The 23,216-nt window shown below is 49.4% G+C and overlaps 1 protein-coding gene across 1 annotated transcript in view; it reads right to left on the reverse strand.

Annotated features, from left to right (window-relative positions):
* Window positions 1-827: 827 nt before the first annotated feature.
* Window positions 828-23,216, reverse strand: part of DNHD1 (dynein heavy chain domain 1) — an 81,544-nt gene continuing 59,155 nt past the window's right edge. Inside the window, exons 25-43 of the mRNA XM_088017501.1 lie at window positions 17,452-19,060; window positions 17,054-17,262; window positions 16,646-16,850; window positions 16,467-16,569; window positions 12,932-13,081; window positions 12,500-12,682; window positions 11,938-12,369; window positions 11,309-11,762; window positions 6,288-6,584; window positions 5,914-6,066; window positions 5,560-5,738; window positions 4,466-5,428; window positions 4,080-4,266; window positions 3,806-3,928; window positions 3,520-3,721; window positions 2,626-2,717; window positions 2,310-2,459; window positions 1,340-2,148; window positions 828-1,178 (exon numbers count right to left, since the gene is read on the reverse strand). Of these exons, the coding sequence (XP_087873627.1) occupies window positions 828-1,178; window positions 1,340-2,148; window positions 2,310-2,459; window positions 2,626-2,717; window positions 3,520-3,721; window positions 3,806-3,928; window positions 4,080-4,266; window positions 4,466-5,428; window positions 5,560-5,738; window positions 5,914-6,066; window positions 6,288-6,584; window positions 11,309-11,762; window positions 11,938-12,369; window positions 12,500-12,682; window positions 12,932-13,081; window positions 16,467-16,569; window positions 16,646-16,850; window positions 17,054-17,262; window positions 17,452-19,060 (6,851 nt within the window). The remainder of the gene's footprint in view (window positions 1,179-1,339; window positions 2,149-2,309; window positions 2,460-2,625; window positions 2,718-3,519; window positions 3,722-3,805; window positions 3,929-4,079; window positions 4,267-4,465; window positions 5,429-5,559; window positions 5,739-5,913; window positions 6,067-6,287; window positions 6,585-11,308; window positions 11,763-11,937; window positions 12,370-12,499; window positions 12,683-12,931; window positions 13,082-16,466; window positions 16,570-16,645; window positions 16,851-17,053; window positions 17,263-17,451; window positions 19,061-23,216) is intronic.

Raw genomic sequence — 23,216 nt, forward strand, 5'->3', positions numbered from 1 at the left:
ATTTTCTTTATAGCACATACAGATCACATTTAACTTACCTATACATTGACCTTTATTTGTCTGTCTCCCTGCTCTGGAACAACCTCGTCAGTGCCAGGAAGAGCATCTGGTTCAGAGGAATGCTCAATAAATAATTGTTGAGGGGCTCAGTCAGTTAAGCATCTGACTCTTGATTTCAGCTCAGGTCATGATCTCAGGGTCATGAGATCAAGCCCAGCCTGGGGCTCCCTGCTCAGTGGGGAGTCTGTTTGAGAGTCTTTCTCCCTCTGCCCCTCCCCCCACTAGCCTGAGCGCTCTCCTGCATGCGCTCTCTCTCTCTCTCTCTCTCAAAAAATAAATCTTTAAAAAAAATAATTGTTGAATGCACATAAAACCTTGTATCTTATTTGGCTTTTGTTTTTTATGTATATGACACTTGGAGAATCCATCACAGCGGAGGTTGATGACTGGTAGGGAAAGATTGAGGCATTCTCGATAATACAACGAAAGCTTTAAAAAAATCATTTTCAGTTCTAATGTTATCTCTTCAAAAATATCGCTTGTGAAAAAAAAATATATCTCTTGTGGATTTAACATAAGTACTCAGACCCCAGTAGAAAGCTGGGCAAGGACGCGGGATCCTGTGTATTAGCCATCCCCATCTGCCAAGCCCCTGGGATGCATGACCAACACCAGGCCCATCTCCCACAGGATACCAACATTCCCCTCTCAGTTGTACACACTGGGTCTTCCCCTCAGCAGGGCAATTCTCCGTGTGCAGACCCCCTGCACTGCTAAATCTCAGAAATCCTTCACTGAATCACCCCAACTTTATTTTGTTTGAGGGCTCACAGCAAGGGTGGGCTACACACATGGACCCTCCGTTGGTCACAGGTGGCGGGGCTGAGCTTCGTGGGCAGGGGCAGGTGCATCAGAATGTGCCTGCTGTGCAGCCTAGTGATACCTAAGGGCCCTTCCAGGTACACAGGACAGGAATACACAGCCAGGCCACCTGGGGGTGGCAAGTCACTGGGGCCCTGGGCCTGGGCACTGACGCTGACCGGAGGCAGAGGGCTGGGCTGGCTGCAGGTGCTGTCCTGCAGAGCCCCTGCTAACGGGTCCCACTCGGCATTCCGGAGCTGGAGCCCAATCAGCAGCAGCCCCATCTCTGGAACGGTAGGATTTGGACTATTCACCACCTAGAGGCGCCAGAATTTGATCAGGCAAGGCTAGGAAGCTGAAGGTTCCTAGTGGAGGGGTATCAGTGCATATGGGGCTACTGAGGAGGCATGATCACCAAGAGGCAAGGTGGGGTAATTGTAAGATGTAATCAGGGATTTGAGGGGCGGCATGAAGATACCTGTAGGTGCAAAGCGTTGCTGTTCAGCTCCTGATGTTTATGGGGGAGCCTACTGGAGCTGGAGCCTTGGCAACCAGAGAAATTCGAGCTAGGCGCACGCTGGTTCAGGGCGGTTGTAGCAAAGGTAGCCTCCCAACGCAGTGACAGCAGCAGGCGGCGTGGGTGGCGAAAGGCTGAGAGGTGAAAGATGCGCTCTGGTACTTTGGTGTCCACGCCCAGGTAGCGAACCAACAGCTGCCCGCGGCGCGACAGCTGTCGCAGCCAGTGCCAGGGTGGCTGGGGGCCGGCAGGCGCATGGAGACGCCAAGGCGGGGGTAGGCGGCCAGTCCAGAGAGCGTGGGCCACCGCGGCACAGCGCGGGGAGGCGCACGGGGGCGCGCCCTGCAGCTGCTGCAACAGGCAATCCAGGTCCCGCAGCAGCGCGCCCGCCAGCTGGCTCAGCTCCAGCACCTCTGTCTGGAGGAAGGCCTGCAGAGGCCGCTGCGAGCTCAGTCTCAGCGCCAGCCACCCGGCGCCAGACTCTTCCTGGCGGGCGGTCTCCGCCAGCAGAGCCTGCAGCGACTCCAGCCTCCGCTTGGCCTGCACTAGGCGCTGCCGCAGCCGCCTTTCAGCGCGTCGGGAGCCTCCTCGATTCGCCGGAACCCAAGTGGGTAAACTCCGCTGCAGCGCGCTCCACAGAGCACGACTCTGGCGTCGTAACAGCCAGGCCTGGGGGCCAGCGCTCAGTCCGCAGCTCTGGGGTTCAGGAGGTGTGGGCAAGAGGTGCATCTGGGCCTTGCACTCTGCCAAAGCATCCAGCTCCCCTAGCTCTTGGAGGTGAAGGGGAGGGGTGACACTTTAAGTCACCATCCCATAACTGTGAATATTGCCCCATCCTACACCTTTGATGGTACCGCGGTTCACATTCCTGAGAGGAGGGCATTACACAGACTGTGCCCCACCCCAACACAGGTACCTGGCTGCAGCTTACCTGGGCTGGGCAACAGAGTAGACAGCAGATACTGGGGTGTGTGTGGTTGAGCCCAGCTCCGGCTGTTGGGGCTCAGGCAGGCCTGTGTTAGGCTAATCAGGGCTTCCCTGTCCTTCTTGTCTCCCACAGGACCCCCGTAGAAAACCGAAGCTGAGAATAAGGTCAGAGCCCCTCAGTTCTAGCCCCTGCAGTTTCCACTACCTCCCAAACCAAAACTAAAGTTGGGAATCATGCCCCCATCCCAGTACTTCCACTCCCTCGCCTTTCAGGGCTGTCCTGGGGGCTGATGACCACATGGGGACAGGAAGGGCCTCACCCGCTAGCTCCTGCTTGGCAGCACTGGGATTGCTAAGGCGGGCCCACAGCTGCTCTTGGATCTGAAGGACCTGCATCAGGGTCACTGGACTCCTGGGGGAGGGGAGCAGGAAGTAGGCTTTCAGAACCATCTATATGCTGAGGACTCTGGTCTTTCTAGCCCAAGCTCCCAAGCTCCAGACTCACGACGGTTCACTAGTCATTGCCACCTAGCACTTCAAATTCAACTTGCTTTCAACTGAAATCATCATTTCCTCCTATACCAGCCCCCAGTTGTCCTAGGCAGAAATCTGGGAGCCACCCTTGACTCCTCTTTCTTCCTCACTCCATATTTACTTTCTATCCGTGCTGGGACTACCCTAGTCCCTACCACCCATACCATGGTCTTGTCCTTTCAGACTGCCAGAGCCTCCTAAAACCGCTCTGCTTGCCTCCAGCCCTGTCCCATCCGGTCCATTCTCCACACTGCAGCCAGAGTGATCTTTCCAGCAGATAATTAGGATCACATTTCTTCTACTTAAAACTCTCCAGTGGCTTCCCACTATCCTCGGGATAAAATCAGGCCCCTTGCCATGGTCTTATAGGCCCTTTACCATAAGCCTCGCCTCTCCCCACTCAACCCCCAGTATGTCCATCTTAGCCACATTGAAATATTTTTCCTCCTGCTGAGCTTAGTTCCCTCTGCGCAGAAAATCCCCATCTCCACCTGATCTGCCTCTGCTTCCAAGACTCAATTCAAAGCAAGATTTCAAAGTTCTTGGAGGAGCCGTTCTTGACTTGCCCTTGCCCTCACACTTTGGTGCTGCCCAGGCAGGAATTAGTCGTACTCCTCAGGGATATGGAAAATGCTCAGTGTTTGCTGAATGACTGAGCAAGATGGACGGGGGTCCCTCACCAGCGCCCCCTGTGTGCCTGCAGCTTCATTCCATATTGCTGCCGGTGTAGCAGGAGGCCATGTAAGAGAAGCAGAGGCAGCACCCTTGCTGGGGGTTGCACAGAGAGTTCTTGCTGGGCTAGCTCCAAGCTGTCCATCAAGACGTGGCCCAGCTCCAGAGACTGGTCCCAGAAAACAGGCATGGAGTACTGAGTCAGCACAGCTGGGGCAGAAGGAGAGTGCTGGGTCAGAACAGCACAGTTACCCTCCTCCTTCAATCTGAGAGCCTATAGCGGGGACTCCTCACCTGGTAAGGAAGCAATAGCCTCTGCAGACAAAATAAGCCAAAGACGGAAATCTCTGTGGACAGTCGTCACACTCCTGCTTGTGGGTTGGGCTAGAAGCGGTTCTAACTCCAGGTCCGAGACCACTAGGGGTCAGATATGGGGCTGAGATCAATCACTGGGTGAAGGGTCAGACACAAGTTTAGGGGTCAGACTTGAGGCTCTGGGGTCAGGAGTGAGATCCAGGGGTGAGGGGATCAAGCTCAGGCCCAGTACTGGATTAGGTAGCAGACACACCCCTGGCTCCATCCAACAGCCCCAGCAAGGGCTGTAGCAGCTCCTTTGGCCAGCGAGGCATCAGATGACAGTTCTCCAACACCAGCCAGTGCCCTCTGTGCATAGCCTGGCATAGTGTGCTGACCACTGCTGAGACTGGGTCCCAGGCTTCAGAGCCTAGGGCGATCACCTCCAGATGCTTCTGCCCCTGAAGACCAACAGAGAAGTGGCAGAGAACTCAAAGTGATCCTGGGGTGACCCAAGGGACCCAAAGGAATGCCACAAATGACCCCAGAAATCCCTGAGTTATCCAGAAAGATCTATAAGAATACTGGGAGAGGGCCACCACACCCCATCTTGGCTCACAGGGGTCTGGTGTCTCTGTGGCCAAGGGACTAGGCTCAAACCTGCTCATGCCTGGCAGCCAGTTTCTGGATGACAGTCAGAGGATGCATGGTGGCTGTGGGGTGACCAGGTGGTGGCAACAAGATCAGCACAGGCTGAGTAGCCTGGCTGTGTTCGAAGGGTATGGTAGAGCGACCCAGGTTTTCGTCCAGGGGCCGGCCCAGGAGGCTGGTGGTAAAGTCTGCCAGGGCACCTGCCAGGCACTCAGGTCGCAGCACACGCCACAGAATCAGCTTCTGGAAGAGGCTGAGTGGATCGGGCCCAGGCCCAGGCCCAGGTGCAGGACCCAGCACTGTGGATGACAGTGACAGGTAAGCCTGCCAAACACTGGAGTGGCCTGCCAGAGATGCACATAGCCCCGCAAATGGGGGCAGCATCTCCAACAGGCCACATTCATGCCAGGCTCTCAGCCCCAGCCAGGCCGGCCGAGCCACCCCTGGCTTGCTGTAGCCCGTGCTAGGGGAGGCTGCCAGGCCAGGCACGAAGGCTAGCCTCTCCAGCTCTGGTGCTTTCCTTGCCACTCGCAGCAGCGCCAAAGCACCCAAGGCCCCCACCAATGGTACTTGGGTCGGGCCCAGGGCAGCCACAGTGCTGCCCAGTAGCTGGCGGGTCAGCTGTGTTCTCAGATGCAGCAGATGGCTGGGCAGGTCCTCCCCTTGATGAATCTCACGCTGCTTCATGCTGTTCAGAGCCCGCTTGGTGGCCGCTAGCCAATCGTTGGGGCTCATGCGGAAAAGGGGCACCAGGTTCTGCAGCGGGCTAAGGGCCTTTATTATGGCCATCGCGTGCCAGACCACACGCCGATAGGGTGCCCACAATGCCACCTCCTGCAGTTTCAGCTCTGCTAGATCCTCGAATTGAGCACGCAGCTGACATAGCTCTGCCTGCGCCCTCACCATGTCCCGTAGGAATTTAGCTGGTTTCTGATGTTTTGGGTTCTGGAGCAGCATCAGCAGCAGCCGCTCCTGCAAACAGCCACCCGTTCTGTGGGTCTGATTCTTTCCCATACAGTCCTCAGCCATCCACACCCACCTCTGCCCCCACACCCGGGCCTCTCCAAAGCTCACCCCCACCCACTGCCAGGACCCCCAGGCACCTCAGCAGCCTCCATAGCTGCACAGCTGTCCAGGGCTCTGGTCTTTAGGTCCTGCCAACGGCTCTTGAGCTCGGGACACTCTATGCCCAAGATTTCATGCAGCATCTGGTCTTCCAGGATATCCATGTTCAGGCTCAGATCCAGCACATTCAGCCCCTTCAGCAGTTCATAACCTAGCACTTGGGGTCACATGGGAGATGCTTAACCCTTTCCCCTTGGCAGAGCCAGTGGCTGGGGTACACCGGGCACATGGCTCCCAACCACAGTGCTGAGCCTGCTCAGGGCCAGACTGAGTGAAGCGGGGGGCTAGTGTGTCCACAAAGCTGTGGTGGCAACTTACCCACTGGGGCTCACCTTTTTCCAAGGCACTGAGGGGGAGACTAGTGCTCAGATAGAGACAGAAGCCCGGCTGCACCTGGGGAGGGCTCAGCTCCTCCCGCTTTAGTAGCCACTGCAGTTCTTGGCACCCTAGGCCCAGCTCCATGTTGGTCAGTAGCACGGGCAGGCCTATGAGGGGGCGACAAGGGCACCCTACCCACCATGCCAGCACCGCGCGCCCCCCCAAAGTCTGGCTCTGACCAGCTCCCCACTGGCTAATGGGAGGATGCCCTCAGGGCTCTTCCACGCGGGTAGGGCCGGGCTTAAGGATGGGAGCTGAAGTCAGGCTGGGGGTGAGAGGCTTGTGGGGCCACAGAAAGGGGACACGGTGGATGGTGACCCATTCTCACCACTGGCAGCTGCCTCCCGGAGCCGAGGACCCAGCTCTGGGTCAGCGCCTGAGAGCACACGAAGGCAGGGAGGGGGCAGAGGCCCAGTCTCAGAGGCTGGCCTTGACGCCTGCCTCTCTGTCTCCTCCTCCTCCTCCTCCTCCTCGTGTTCTTGCTCCTCTTCCTTTCCGCCCTCCTCCTCCTCCTCACTTTCCCTGTCCTCTGTCTTCTGCTCTTTTGTCTTGTCCTTAGCCTTCTCACACTCTTCACTACTGTCGTCTTCCTCTTCGTCTTCTTGATTTCTCACAAAGCCCTTCTCTGTGGCAGAAAGATGCAGAGGAACTCCTCTCAGAGGATGAGCCAGGCTCTTAGGGAGCATCGTTCACCCAAGGGCTCCATCTCATGAGGGAAGGCCCACAGGAAGACACCTTAGGAGTCACTTAAGCTCCTTCCGACTCAATTTCCTTATCTGCAACTCATCTGCAACATGGGGTTGTCATCAGTGGGTACCTCCCGGGGTTACAAGGTGCAGAAGACATGAAATGATAATATAGAAAGCACTCTGCTGGACCCAGGAAGCACTCCACAAATGGTAGCTGCCATTACTATTTCTCTAAAACTCCAGGGAGGGGTTCTAGGTATCCCTGAAATCAGCTCCATTTCTGCCTTTCACCAGACTGGTTAGAAGAGTCCCTGTATTTCTCTTTTTGCCTAAGCTAATTTTCCATTACAATGAAACAAATTGTTGCTAATATAGAAATCAGTGCCTGGAAGTAGCAACTTGTAAGTGAAAGGCCATAAACTGGAATTAGCCAAGTCTTGGGGTATATGGTGGACCCTGATGCCTCCCTCCCTAGTCCCCTTCTCCTTTGCCACCTCTACTGCAGGAACTGGAAAAGAGAAATAATATATTTTTTTAAGTATTAAGAAATTTAAGTATTTTAAGAATTTTTTTAAAGTATTAAGCACTGGGGCACCTGGGTGACTCAGTTGGTTAAGCATCTGCCTTCGGCTCAGGTCATGATCCCAGGGTCCTGGGATTGAGCCCCGCATCGGGCTCCCTGCTCAGTGGGGAGTCTGCTTCTCCTTCTCCCTCTGCCTCTTACCCCGCTTGTGCTCTCTCTCAAAGAAATAAATAAATAAAATCTTTCTTTTTTAAAAAAGTATTAAGCATTAAGAAGTAGGCGAATGGAGGTTGCCCAATCCACAGTTTAGTGGATTCATTTCCTATTGCTTAACAAATTACCACAAATTACCACTTAGCAGCTTAAAACAACACCCATTTATTATGTCTGAGTTCAGAAGGTTAGAAGTGCCGCACAGCATGACTGGATGCTCCGCTCGGGGTTACACGGTGCTAATCAGGCATCAACTGGGGCTGTAGTTCTCATCAGGGGCTAGGGTCCTCTTTCAGGCTTACTGGTTTTTGACAGAATTCATTTCTACCTCACACTTTCCCAGTAGCCCACTCCATCTTCAAGCCAGCAACAGTTTCTTGAATCCTTCTCATGTTTCAAATCTTCCTGTCTTTTCTTTCCTCCTTACTTCTTTGAAGGGCACATGTGATTACACTGGGCACACCCAGATAATCCAGGATATCTCTATCTTGAGGTCAATTGGTTAGTAATCTTAATTACATCTGCAGAGTCTTTCCTGCCATGGAACATAGTTATATGAAGTAACAATGGAGGACAGAGGTGATGGGGGCCAAAACTCTGCCTACCACATTTGGCTATTCAGACTTCTGGAAGATCTTTTGTTTTCCTGATAAAAGGGACAGAAATGGCAAGCAGCAACTCTGACATGATGCTTTGGGGGGATAGCAGCCAATATGGTAACAAATTACCACAAATATGGTGGCTGGGGAAAAGAAACCAACCCAAGAACTTATTTCCTTGTAGTTCTAGAGGCCAGAAGTCCAAAATCAAGGTGCTGGGAAAGCTGCACTCCCTCTGAAGGCTTTAAGAGAGACTCCTTCCTTGCCTTCTCCAGCTTCTGTTGGTTCCAGGAGTTCCTTGGCTTGTGGCTACCTAACAACACTATCTGTCTCCATCTTCCTGAAGCCTTCCCTCAGCATACCTATGCCTTCTCTTTTTTCTCTTATAAGGACAATTGTCATTGGATTTAGGGCCAACCCAGATAATCTAGGGTGATCTCATTTGAAGGTCCTTAGCTTAATTATACCTACAAGACTCTTTTTCCAAATAAGTTCATATGAATAGGTTCTGTGGGTTAGGATTCAACCCACTATAATGTGATAAGCCAACATGCTAAGGATCATCGAGCAGAAAGATAGAAGAATCTGGGTATTTGAAGTCAATACCGAAGCCCTGTGCCTGCTAATCTCAGTACTTCTTATAGTGTGAGATAAATAAATCCTTCTTTCTATCCTTTCTCTCTCTCTCTTTTTTTAAGTAGGCTCCACACCCAGCATGGAACCCCATGCAGGGCCTGAACTCACGACCCTGAGATCCAAGCCTGAGCTGAAGTCAAGCAAGAGTCGACCCCTTAGCCAACTGAGCCATCCAGGTGCCCCAGTAAATCCTTATTTCTTTTTTTTTTATAAATAAATAAAAGGGCAAGTCCCTTGCCCTTTTATTTATTTATTTGAGAGAGAGAGTGAGAGAGAGAGCATGAGAGGAGAGAGGGTCAGAGGGAGAAGCAGACTGCCCGCTGAGCAGGGAGCCCGATGTGGGACTTGATCCCGGGACTCCAGGATCATGACCCGAGCCGAAGGCAGTCTCTTAACCAACTGAGCCACCCAGGTGCCCTAAATCCTTATTTCTTAAGCCATGATAAGTTGGGCTTTTGTTACTGATCATGATAGCATTCCTAGCTGATACAGGGGGTTAGTGGTGGGGAGGGGCAATGAGGATTTTTGTTTTCCCTCCTAGGTTATGTGGTAGGTAAGAAGTTGGTTTATCTCATGGGACTTGGACCATATGCTCACTGAACTTCAGTGGATTTAGCAGAAGGCACGCTGGCTACTTCTTTACTTAGATAAGAGGAACAACTTCCCGAAAAAAACTTAAAGAAAATTCCTTTCTGCTCATATCAAGCAATTTCAGACCACAGATGATCAGATATTCATGCATCTTGTTGATTTGTAAAAATGATTTTCTACCTAATGTTGCATGGAATAGGAAATTATTCGCTATTGGAAGAGCCTAGAAAATCAGAGAAGTCTAATTCTCCAGGTCCATCCCAAGCACTTCTCTTTAAGCATTCCCTGCTTGACAAACGTAATAGTCTCCCTCCCGCTTTTGATTTGGATACAGCCCCAAGTAATAGGGGCTACATTTCACGGCCGATTAGCCTAACCTCACTACTCAGACTATTTTATTACTACAGCTCTGAGGTGAAGGCCAAGGTTCAGATGGATGACAATTACATTAAGGCTGAGTGGGATTGCTAGAGCCCCAGAACCAATGTTAAGAGAGAAGACAAAAAAAAAAAAAAAAAACAGGGTTTAAATTCAAGAATGAGAATATACCAAGATTTCTGGCATTGGTTAATAGCTAATAGAGTCCTTACAAATGAAATCTGCAGGGAAAAGATGAGAGATTTAAAGGAATTACCTAGGAAGTCCCCTGTCTGGTAACAAGTGATCAGTGTTTGCTTAATTTTAAGACAAATCCTAAGCCCCCATCCCATTCTAATACGAAGTGGATATGTAAGGCAGAACAGCTACAAACAGGGGACTCTTGCCCAATGTTCCTTTCATAGATAGCCGTGGGGACCATGGACAAGGAATATTATACTTTTCATCAGAACCCAGGACAGCCAAAGTGGCTGTCCAAGAACTCACTCTATAGCCAGTGAAGTGATGCTAATCATTCGCCTTACTATCCCTGTTTGGCGTCACGCAGCACATGATGAAGACTAATATACATGTGTGTGTTTCTTACCCTTACCCGGTTTCTAAACAGGAAGTTTACTGTAGTTATCTTGATTTGATTTTGCTTCACTCTGCTTATCAGGTGTGTTACTAGGGTGAGATTTAGCTTGTACTCTATCATAGGTTATAGAATCACAAAGAGCTACATCTAGGTCTGATCAAGAACAGTGAACATCGTTCACAGTTCGAGGACTCAGAATTGGATGCTGCAGCTGGAGGTTTCTTCAGGGTGTCTCTTACTAGAGGGGGGTAAATTCACTTATAGTTACACATGAGATAATTGTGTCATGGGCATTTTTGTGATGGGGTATGGGCACAATGGAAGGTTGTGCTGGACAGCCAAGGGATGGAGTGGAACAATGGTAGTTGTAATACATTAGTGGTGATACTAACATTTTTGGGAACTTATTATTTTTAGGCACTGTGTGAACCCCTTTTACATGAATTCTCTTACTTAACACAACATTTTATGAGATGGGTATAATTAAGATGCTCATTTTATTGGCAAATAAATTTAGGCTTAGCGCGATGAAGTCCCTTGCCCTATTTGCACAGCTAGTAAAGAACAGATATTTGACCCAGTCTGATTACAGAGCCTATGTTACAGACCGCTTGATTACATACCTCGTCCATTGTAGATGTCTATTATTCTCCCCAGTGCAATTCCCAACCCTTTCTTCTGGAAAGTAAACACCCTTTTTTCCTTCCCCTACACAACACCCTTGCTTCCTTCCCCTGGAAAGCACCTCCTTCTGACACTCCACCCAGATGGGTCTCTGCTCCAAGCAGAGCTAATAGAAATATTTCCCCAGAATTCCTGAACATGGGATAAACTTGGATAGTAAGGAAGGCTCTGAGTTGTAGGCCAAGTTTCTAAGAATGCTGGGCAGACCAGGGAAGTAGAAGATCATGGACTGGTCAGCCATGTAGATTCAGAATCATTGCAATGTTGGCCCCAAGATGTAAATGTGACTAGTTGATTAATATCATATGGACTGATGAAGTCTAGGATACCCTGGCCACAAAAATTTAGTGTCTTCATTATGAAAGGGAAGACCACATGTGGCTGAGAGTGTTGGCAGTTCAGATACCCGAGAAGCGTTATGTTCCTCATCCCTGGCTTTACCTCTGCACTCTGTGGGGCCTGGGGCCAAGCATCTAGTCTCTTGCAGAGGCAGTGGATTCAGCCAGATGAGGGCCTGGTTGCTGGGGTCAAGCACCAGAGGCCAACGGCAACTGGAGTAGTGGATGTTGCTTCGCAGAAGCAGGCCTGCCAGGCGGGCTGACTTCACCTGGGGCTTCAGGTCTCGGTCCCACTGGAACTGTTCGGATTCAGAGCTCAGCAAGGACAGAAGGCTGAAGGGAGAGCGTACAGAGAGCAGGGGGTTCTTTGGTGGCACGACGACAGATTTCTGCTTCTGCTTCAGGGCTTGTGCCACATCATCTGGGCCCAGGGTCTCCTGAAAGCCCCTACACAGAGCCAGCCACTTGTCTAGTAGCTCCTGGCGCCGCACTGGCGGGAAAGGACCCAGGTAGATGATGGCAGCTGAACACAGGAGGGCGTCTCCGAACACAGTCAGGCAGTGCCCCTTCAACTTCTGGCATGGGAAGGGAGAGCGGAAGGCATGTGGGCCAGAGGAGGGTACAGGCAGAGAGGGAGCGAGGCAGGGGGTGCAGGAAAGCATGGCAAGGAGAGCCCAGGGAGGAGCCGAGGGGTTGGGGGCAGTGGTGCAGAAATGAACTCTGGGGGGAATCCCGGGAGGGGCTGGTTACCTGGAGCTCTGTAGTCCAGGAGTGCATGGGTGTGAGCAGTGCAGCCTTGATGGGCCACTTGTGATATTGGCCACACTGAGCCTGACTGAGTTTCTCTATCATGTGGTTGTTCAAAGCCCGGGCCTCTTCCAGCATCTTGGCCAGATCCAAATTGTGCTCTAGGGTCTCCTGGGCCTGAAACTGGCAGCGGCCCAGGCGGGTCTGCTCCCGAGCCAGCGTGGCCTCGATCTGCCGCAGCAGCAGGCCCGTGGGCAGTCCTCGGCGCTGGGCCAGCCCATAGCGCAGAACAGCCCAGAGCCAGGCGGCCAGGTTTGCTGCGGGTATGCTTACTGCCCGCAGAGCTGCATCACTCATACCTGGAGCCTTCAGAGCTTGGGTTAACTTTATCATCTCTGAGTCCGTCATCTTCTCCTTGGGGAAGAACACCAGCTCCTGGGAAAGTGTGTTAAGAGGGGTAGGGGCAGACATAGGTGCTCTGGACCTCGCCCCAACCACCTCACTCTGCCAGCCGCCCCCCCTTAGGCCTCCACTCTCCTCCTCCATTGTGCTCCACATTCCCCACCTGATAAAAATCCTCGGTGCATAAGAGTTGCTTGGCACTGGCCCAACCTGTTTCACAGTGGAACAAGTCGCACAGTGCATCAGTCACCTGGACCACCGATTCTGGTGGCGCTCGATAGCTCCGTATCTCCTCGAAGTCAGCCACCTGCAGCTGGCTCAGAGGTCCCAGGAAGGCCTTGCCCATCTAAATGAGGAGAGATGCACCCCTGAAGTGAGATCCCAGAGTGCCCTCTTCCTTCAAGGTGCTGCCAGGAGGGATCATTTCTTCCTAGGGGTTCTCATGAGGGACAGTTCCTCAAGCCATCCTATTACCTTTGCCCCTTGCCCTGAAGACTCCATGACAAGTCACCCCATTCTCTCCTCTGGGCATCCTGTGAAAGGCTGTCCCCTCCCAAGAGAGGACCAGTGCAGGGCAGGCAGCAGGAAAGCCCACCTGCTCCAGGAAAGCCTCGCGCTGAGCCCGCAGGGCATCCCGCTGCTTGGTCAGGTTCCCGATGAGGTTCTCCTGCTGCTGACACTCTCCTAGCTGCTGCCTGAACAGCAGCTTGCCCTTCTCTAGCTGCTGCTGATGTATGCTGACGGTCTGCAAACAGAGATCCAGGCTCTGCAGCTTCAGATCCTGGGCCAGGTGGGAATACCCCAGAGGGAGCCCGGTGGGCTTGGGACTCCAGCATACTCCTCGCTTGATAGTCAGGATGACCAAGTTGAACTCCATATAGGCCCAGAGCCCTGGACTGTGCCCTGAAACTGTCACTTACTGGTGTGTGAGTCACACACCTTGTAACGCAGCTCCAAGTGGGTGATTGCTTCTCCTGATCTGCCACACAGGCCCCAGCAGTCTGACTCCAAAGCCTATGTGCTTATGCTACACTCTTCATCTTACTTGACCCATTAGTGGCATTTGTCACAGAAGACAGTTCCCTCGCTCTTGAAGCACTGTCTTCCTTTGACTTTCATGACCCCATGGTATCCTTTGGCTTTCTCCAGCTTCTTTGGTTGCTCTTTCTCAGTCTCCTCCTCTACCATCCCTTAAATATTCCTCAGCAATGTTTCAGGGCCTCCATATCTTCTCATTCTACACTTCTATGTGTCCTCCCTAATCTCATGGCTTTGATTACCACTTCTATTTTAACAACTCTCAAATCGCTGTCTCAAGCCCGACTTTTTCCTAAGCTTCACATCCACATATCCATCTGCCTAGTGGCAGTCTCCTCTTGGATGCCTTGTAGGCTCCTCGGACTCCACATGCCCCCAAAGGAACAATGTGTTGGCTACGCCCCATCAGGTCTCTTGCAATCTTACTTGCCTCCTCACCTGTTCTGTTTCTCAGAGAACTGTGGCAGAACACACCCAAGTTTCCTAAGGAAGAAAACCTCATTGTTCCCCTGACTCCATCTCTCCTATTCCCCCGACCCCCACCCGTCTTTAAGGTTGTTCAGGTCTGGCTCCTACCTGTCTGTCCTCTGTGCTCCCCTGCCTGGGCCCATGCTTCCTCACTGCTGTCTCAGTTTGCTCTACTCCGCTCTCCTTGCTGCAGCCAAAGACCATCATCCTCATGTTCCCAAACACTCCCCACTCTCCCAGTTGGTTTATGAGCCCTCCGTGCCCAGGAGGCCTCGACTCCACTTTCCAACCTCATATCTCTCCTCCCCCAGCACCCCACTCTCCAGCCATTCCTGACTTTCAGCTCCTCCAACGTGGCACACATTCTCTCGCCTCTGGGCCTCTGCCCATGCTTTTACTTCAGCCTGTGACACCCTCCCCACCCAGATCTTAGCTAACCTCCAGGTATCAACGTTGTACACTTCATTCGTTTCCATATTTAAGGAATGTTTTTTAGTGCTTGCCATGTTCTACACAATAACTCATTGTGGCACTTTGCTTTCTCTAGAAAAGTCTTGATACTTCAGAGCACCATGGACTTTCTCTGTCATAACACACTGTCTTGTAATTGCCTGGATGAGTCTATATGTTCCAGTAAACTAGGCACCATGGAGGGCAAGGATGGTACCTTATCTTTCTTATTCGGAGGAGCTATCATTTATTGAGCTCTTACTATGTACCAGGACTTTCAAATGCTGTCCATGTGCGATCTTATTTAATCCTCATCCTAACTTCTCTGGATCTTAGTTTTCTCATCTGTAAGATGGGAAGAAGGACAGCCGCCTCAAAAAGTTGTAACAAGGATTCCATTGACCTAGATCTAGATGTAGACATAGATGTAGACATGGACATAAATATTAATGAGTGGGTGGACAAAAAGAGTGGAGTTCAATTAATTTTTGTAGAGTACAGTAATGAATAAATGAACCAGCTGAATATGAGAGAGAAGAGAGACAGAGGGCTCCAGAATGACTCCTGGGATTTGGCTTAACTAAGTGGATGGTGATGCCATTTCCTGGGGTGGGGAACTCTGAAAGAAGTACACACTATTATGGTTGTTGAATGAATGGCCAAGAGATCTGACACTGAATGCCTCTGACACTGTGAACATCTCTCTCTCTCTGTCTCTTTTTTTAAGACTTTATTTTTAAGTAATCTCTACACCCAGCACAGGGCTTGAACTGACAACCCTGAGATCAAGAGTCACATGCTCTTCAGACTGAGCCAACCAGGCGCCTCCACTATGAATATCTCTTATCCAGATTTTGGGCTTCTTATGTTGTCCTTTGTTATAACTGACTCAGGAACCAAAGAATAATAGCACCTTTAAACCAGATTAATAATTCCTGGTATTAATAATCTTGGGAAATGGCAGGACCCAAGACAAGAAACTGGAGTTTGGAAAACATGGGAGAGGCCATTCCTGTCCCTCTGTGAACTTTTTTTTTAAATCTCAATGAGTCTTGAGGTTTCATCTAAGCTAGTGATCCTTGGTGGTGGATGGTAGGAGGGCATCAGTACTGTGAGAACTCTAGGGAGCATCATTTACAGAGAACATGGTGACAACCATGCATGTAGCTACAATGGAATACATACTCCTACTAGAGTTGTGCAGCACTGGGTGATAGCCCTGAGGCACCCATCAAAAGAGACAGGCTAGGCATTGGGAGCTTATGGCCTGAGAGCCCAGTAGAGGGGAAGCATTTGTCTGTGTGTGGGTTGACCACTAGTTTACTTCTCTGAAGTTATCCCTGAACCTTCACCAAAGCCTTGTGTAGCAGGAAGAAAAAGAAAAGCTATTTCAGAATTCCTCTTATTAAAAACAAAATGGAATTTAGATTTGGACTAGAAAAATTCTCTCCTGTTACATGAGAATTATATTGGACGAGCTCTAAAGGAAAGATGGAGCACTGAATAACACTATGAAGTGGGCACCGGGAGAGGTGAGGAGAAGAGCTGGTGACTGGGAGATACCCTGTAGAGGAGGGTGACTAAAGAAGTTCAGAACAGTTAGGTCTAGTGTACCATTCCAATCTCTTTCTGGTTCTGGTCTAAAAATGTAAATTGCCCTGCTGCCATCACCCATCCACATTTCCCCAGTGTACATGTGAGCCTTGTGTAGTTGGTGCTTTTGTGGAAGGAAGAGGGTACAGGGACAAAGCTGTGTGGGAAAGGAGGATGGCCGTAAGAGGTGTGCCAATGAGCCAGGATAGAGAATCCAGAAGAAGGGGTAAGAGTAGAAGCAACCGTGAGAATATAATCTCTGCCTCATCCCTGATGGGAATCTATTCAGATCTTGGACAGTATACTGGACTTCCCATAGTCGAAGTACATACTAAGGACAGCAGAAGCAGACACTGGGGTTTCCTGTGTTTAGAAGAATCAGCCTGGTCTCAGCTGTGCCATGGGGAACTTTGAGCCTGAACTCTAGAGGAGGAGGCAGCAGGGATTAAAGAGATCCCCTGGGGAAAGGGGTATTCTCCGGAGATAAGAACTAAGGTTCACTCTGGTTGGTTCCTCCAAAGCCCCCTGTGGGCTCCTGCTTTGCCCTACTGTGCATACCTCATAATCTTCTCCCCCTTTACCTTGCGGGAGACTTTCAGCAGCTGTTCCAAGTTGAAGACAAAGTTGGTGTAGGCATTGTGCTTCTCGATCAGCATTCTCAGATTTTCTAAGGCATTCTGGATCCTGGAGATACGATGTACCAATAAAGTGGGCCCAAGGAAGCAGAAGGAGGTGCAGTGCAGGAAATGGGAGCACTCACCGCTGGAACTTGTTCTTAATCTGCAGAGTTATCTGTTGCTGCAGCAGCATGAAGGCATCCAGAAAGTCTAGGAAAGTCTTGGGGGTGACGAGTGGTAACTCAGGGCATAGGTGTCCATAGTAGCTGACAGCCGAAAGGTGAATGAGAGCCATGGCTTTGGCCACCCTGGGAATTGACGCCTGGAGGTCTGGGCACTTCAAGGAGTCTGAAATGGGCATGACTTTAGCTTGTGAGTTTATAGGAGAATGGGAAAGAAAAGGGACCCTCTTCTGATTCAGGAAGGAAGGCAGAAAAGGTGAAGGGGATCACTAGGTTCTAGGGAGAGAAAGAGAGAGAGAGAGAGACTGACCTGAGTCCTCACTAACACCTGGTTGAGAGGAGTAGTGAGAACAGGTAGAAAGGGCTCACCATCATCAATGGATGGATTCTGAGCACTTTCCAGGTAGTACCGGACCACACTGATCAGGGAGTCTTGGTCCCAGGGTTCATAGCGGTCAATGCTAGCAATGGCCAGTTGAAGAAGCCTCAGGAAAAGGGTGGAGGGCAGCTGTCTGTGGGTCTGGTCATCTCCGAGCAGGATGAACATATGCAGGTGGTTGCAGACTTGCTGATAGAACCTGCGGGCCAGGGGCTCAGATACCATCCTCCCCTTGATCCCTGTTTGCCCATCTAGGCCCTAGTCCCAAACCTGACCCCTTAGCCCTCATCTTCTGAACCCTCACAGCAGCGCTTAGATTTCTTTTTGGCCTCTTGGCCAGCATAGAGCAAGAGCAGAGCAGCCCCTCCCATGGGGCTCTTGGCCTCACCTCTGCAACAGCGTTTCCTTCTTGCTGTTCTGCTTGACACTAAGGTTCTCCCTGGGGAGATGTTCTTCAATGCTGTCCAGATCTGCCTCTGTATACTGGTCAGGGAAACTGCCCAAGGTTGCCAGGGCCAGCAGACGACGAAGGGTGGTAAGACCCACACCCTTGGGCACCAGCAGGGCCACCGGCTGGCCTAACACGCCAGCATGCCAACTGGCCTCCCGTAGGCACCGGAGGACGGCGTCCTCTTCACCAGACGGCAGATGGAAGAGGCGGGCCTGGCAGATGCTAGCTGCCAGAGTGATGGCCGTACGGCGCCCAGTACCCAGAGCCCTTGAGAGCAACAGGCCATGCTGCCGGGGCCTGGCCAGCACCCGGACCAGGCGGGCCACGTGCTTGGCCATGGAGTGGCACCGGGCAAGGTGGGCGCTCAGCTTTAGCTGAGCAGCTGCGGTGGACAGCTGCTCCTCCAGGCTCTCCCACTGCCGTTCCAGGTACAGGCTGGGGCTCTCAGAGTTGGACCCCAGTATCAGCTCCTGACTGAAGACCAGGTCTGAGGGCTTTTCCTGGGGGCGGAGTAGTAGCACTGGTAGCAGAAGGGGTGAGGCCATGTCCATCCGGGAGGTTTTCTGCCACCTATTCTTGCTTCTGTTTAACTGGAGTTTGTAGCCAGAAGCCTTTGTGCCCTCTTCCTGGCTTATGTTCGGACTTAGGCTTTCTATGGTTTCCCTCCTTACTGGTGCTATGGAAGGTGCTAGACCCGAATCACGGGCGGGTGAGCTGGTGGTGACCTGCAGGCCATAAGGGTCCTCCTCCTCCTCTGTCTCACTGCCGCTGTTGCTTAAGTCCTCCCACTGGGCCAGCTCCCCTTCGGATTCCACTTCAGGCACCCTCTCCTCCTCCCCCTCCTCCTCCCCCTCAGAGCCCTTGCCCCCATTCTGGGGTGCTGGCCCACAGCAGAAGACACTCTGAGCTACTTCTAGGAGCAGCTTGGCACAGTAAGAGCGTTCCCTAGGGCTGTCCAGCCGGTCACAAAAGGTTCTCTGAGCCTCGTGCAACCAGAGACGCACCATGTTGCGCATGGCCACCATAATTGTCAGGCGGGTGCCACGCAAGCCTGACACCCGGCGTAAGTGCTCCTGATGGCTAGGACAGTCCAAAAAGCCCCGGGAGCCCATCCTGGTGGGCAGCAGCTGCAAGCTGCCCAGTAGTTGGCTCACAGAGTGCAGGGAGAAGCGGTAATGTGGGTGGAGGGGGGAAGGCAGAAAGCAGTTGCCCACGGCCTCCCAGGCCTCCACCGAAGCCCGGACCAGGGCTTTTGCTAGAACCCCCGCCCGTTCCACAGAGGGAAAGCGCTCAAGCCAGGCCTGGATGCTCGGTGTGTGCCTGCTCAGCAGCATGGCCTGGGTCACACTCCCCAGGGCCAGCACTGTGAAGAGTCGAAAGAGGCGTGGGCACATTGGGCGCTCACAGAAGCCTGGTACTGTGGCCGTGGCCAGGAAGTTGACCACAGGCTGCAGCGTCTGCAATTCCAAGGTGCTGTGGGAGTACACCGTGCCATCTATGGCCTGGCGCAGAGTCTCCAACACTGGCTGGCAGCTCTTCTCTGGGTCTGTGGGACGTGAAGACCAACAGTGAGGACATGCAGGGGTGCACATGACAGTATCACTCTCTTCTTCCTGTCCCTGCATCACTGGCTTTACTTCTGGCGCACACAGGGTTCTAAAGGAATTTTGTACACCTGATGCGTTGGGACTCGGTCATGTCTGAGTAAATTGATCTCTCTCCCCCACACTCTCCCTACACGTAAATAATTTCTTCTTTCTTCTCCCCGCAAATCCCACCTCTGTGACCAATTATTCGTTAACAGTAGGAAGGTTTGGAAGCTGAGATGGATGGAAACCTGATCTGACCACAAGAGGGGGAAAGCGCAACCATCACACAGAGAGAGGAGTTAACACATGTGCTTTTCTGTAAAGTCAATGTTAAGATATGACTTATATAAAATAAAATGTACACATTTAGTTCAGTGAGTTTTGACGAATGTATACACCTATGTAACTGCTACCCCAGTGATATTTAGAACATTTTCATCATCTCAGAAAGTTCCCTCATGATCCTTTGCAGTCAGTCCCCCTACCACATTGTCCCAGGAACTTCCATCTGATCTGATTTCTATCACTATCGATTAGCTTTGAATGTTCTTTTTTTTTTTTTTAAGATTTTACTTATTTTAGAGAGTGAGCACAAGCGGGGGTTGGAGCAGAGGGAGAGGGAGAATCCCAAGCCAACTCTGCGCCAAGCTGAGCCCAGAGCCTGACGTGGGGCTCGATCCCATGACCCCAAGACCACGCCCCGGGCCGAAACCAAGAGTTGGATGCTGAGCCACCCAGGTGCCCCATAGCTTTGCCTGTTCTAGAGCTTTTAGGGAATCATATAGTATGTAGTTTGCCATTTCTGGCTTCTCTTACTCAGCATGATTCTGGGATTCACCCATATTTTGTGTGCATCAATGTGTTGCATTTTATTGGAAGAGTAGTATTCCAGTATAAAAATACCAGAACTGTAGATCCACTGACACACTGATGGGCATTTAGGTTGTTTCCAGGTTTTGACTCTGCAGAATAATACTGCTACATGTGCTCTGGCCACTCACAAATCTTTCCTTTGTGAAGTATCTATTCTTTTATCCATTTTTTAAAAAATGGAGTTTGTTTTCTTATTGAGTTGTAAGAGCTTTTTTATGTATTCTGGGCATAAGTCCTTTGTCAGATATGTGTATCATATTTCTGTGTATGGCCCATTTTTTTCATTTTCTTAACAGTGTCTTTTGAAGGGCATAGGTTCTTAATTTTCCTAAAATCCAACTTTTGTGTCCTATTTAAGAAATCATTGCATCTAACCAAGGTCACACAGATTTTTCTCTAACATTTTTTTGTAAAGTTTTATAGTTTTAGCTTTTACATTTAGGTCTTGAATTGATTTATAATTAATTTTTGTGTATGTCATGGGGTAGGATTTACGGTTCCCTTTTCCGCCACACAGATGTGTAGTTGTTTCAACTCCATTCCTTGAAAGGACTATCCTTTCCCCTTTTGAATTATCTTGGCACAATTGTTGAAAACCAATTGACCATATATGATCATATATCAGATGCTCTATTTTGTTCCATTAGTCTGTCTGTATCCATGTCCTTATACCAGTACCCTACTCTCTTGATTACTATAGCTGTATAGGAAGCCTTGAAATAACTAGTGTAAGCCCTTCCACTTTGTTCTTCTTTTAAAAGTCGTTTTGGCTCTTCTAGACCTTTTGCGTTTCCGTTAAGTCTCAGAATGAGTTTATCAATCCTGTCATTTTCTACAAAAAAAAAAAGTGTGCTCAGATTTAGATTGGCATTGCATTAAATCTACAGATCAATTTGGGAAGAATGAGCACCTTAATGATATTGACTCCTTTGACCCATGAACATAGTATATCTCTCCATTAATTTAAATTTCCTTTATCTCAGCAATATGTAGTAATTTTCAGTGTACATCTCTAATTAAGTTTATTCCTAAATATATTTTAAGCTTTCAGATGATATTTTAACTATATTTAAAACTTTTGCTCGTTACTAGGATATAGAAATACTAACGATTTCAATAGATTGACTATGTATCCTACGACCCTGCTAAATTTTTTTTTAAAGATTTTATTTATTTGAGAAAGAGAGAGAGCACACAAGTGAAGGGGAGAGGCAGAGGGAAAAGAGCAGACTCTCTGCTGAACAGGGAAGCCCTACACGGGGCTTGATCCCAGGACCCCGGGATCATGACCTGAGCCGAAGGCAGACGCTTAATTGACTGAACCACCCAGGCACCCCGACCCTGCTAAATTAAATTCACTTATTTATTCTAGCAGTTTTGTAGGGTTTGTTTGTTGTTGTTGTTGTTGTGGATTCCTTAGGATTCTCTAGGTAGAAAATCATATTATATGTCAGCAGAGACAGTATTACTTTGTCTTTTCCAATTTTAAAGGCTTTATTTCTTTTTCTTATTGCACTGATGTGGGTCTCTGGTGGAATATTGAATAGAAGCAGTGAAAGTGGACATTGTTGCCTTGTGACTGATCTTTGAAAGTGTTCGATATTTCACCATTAAGTATATAGTTAGCTATAGGTTTTAATAGATGCCTTTCATCAAACTGTGAAAGTTCCCTTCTATTCCTAGTTTGCTGAGTGTTACCATGAACAGAGTTGAATTTTTTCAAGTGCTTTATCTATTGTGATGATCTTAAACTTTTTCTCATTCTGTTAACGTCATGAATTACACTGATTTTTGAATGTTGAGTCACCTTTGCATTCTGGGGATATACTGCTTAAGCTACATCCCACAGATTTTTTTTTTTAAGATTTTATTTATGTATTTGACAGAAAGTGAGCCCGAGAGGGGGAGTGGCAGGCAGAGGGAGAAGCAGGCTCCCCGCTGAGCAAGGAGCCCAATGCGGGACTCGATCCCAGGACCCTGGGATCGTGACCTGAGCCGAAGACAGAAGCTTCACCCACTGAGCCACCAGGCGCACCCTCCCACAGATTTTGATAACGTTTTTTTTTTCATTATTATTCAGTTCAAAATATTTTCTAATTTACCCTGTGATTTCTTGGATTGCATGAGTTATTTAGAAGTGTGTTTTTAATTTAATTTAATTATTTTATTTTATTTTACTTTATTTTATTTTATTTTTTAGAGAGTGTGAGAGTGGGGGGTGAGGAGGGGCAGAGGAAGAGGGAGAGAGAGGATCTTAAGCAGGCTCCATGCCCAGCACAGAGCCTGACGCGGGGCTCGATCTCATGACCCTGAGATCATGACCTGAGCCGAAATCAAGAACCAGACGCTTAGCTGACTATGGCACCCAGGCACCCCTAGAAGTGTGTTGTTTAATTTCAAAGAATTTGAGAATTTTCTAGGTATATTAATGTTACTGAGTTTTATTGTTGTAGTCAGAGAAAATATTCTATAAATTTTAATCCTTTGAAATTTGTTGAGACTTATTTTATAGCCCAGCATATCATCTATCTTGGAGAATGTTCCATGTACTCTTGAAAGGAAAATGCATTTTGCAGTTGGTGGGTACGACGTTCTGTAAATGTACATACAGTTGATAGTGTTATGTAGATCTATATCCTTATTTCCTCTCTCCTGTTCTAGCAATTATTGAGAGGAGTGTTAAATCTCCTACTATGATTTTTGTACCTGCTATTTCTTTCTCATTTCTATCCACTTTATTCTTTGTATATTTTGAAGCTGTTTCAGATGCGTTCGCATTTAGAACTTCGATGTCTTTTTGATTAATTAAATCTTTTAAGTAGGAGATGTCCAGTTCTCTATCTCTGGTAATACCCTTTGTCTTGAAGGACTTTTTGGAGTGCTTAGGACTTTACATTTAATGTCATTATTCATATTGTTGGTTTAAAGTCCATCATACTATCATTTGTCTTCTAATTTTCTCTTTTATTTTTAATTTCTCTATTTATTTTATTTTTAATTTCTCTATTGCTCATTTTCTGCTTCCTTTTATAAAACCTAAGTATTTTTATATTTAAAATATTATATATTTTAAATTATATTCTTTGCTATTATTATTTAGTGATTTTTTAAAAGATTTTATTTATTTATTTGACAGAGAGAGACACAGTGAGAGAGGGAATACAAGCAGAGGGAGTGGGAGAGGGAGAAGCAGGCTTCCCAAAGAGCAGGGAGCTCAATGCGGGGCTCGATCCCAGGACC

The sequence above is a fragment of the Eumetopias jubatus genome, unplaced genomic scaffold (assembly GCF_037043125.1).
Source record: "Eumetopias jubatus isolate StellerSeaLion01/CBP00866 unplaced genomic scaffold, mEumJub1_p1.0 scaffold_13, whole genome shotgun sequence".
NCBI classification, from domain to species: domain Eukaryota; kingdom Metazoa; phylum Chordata; class Mammalia; order Carnivora; family Otariidae; genus Eumetopias; species Eumetopias jubatus.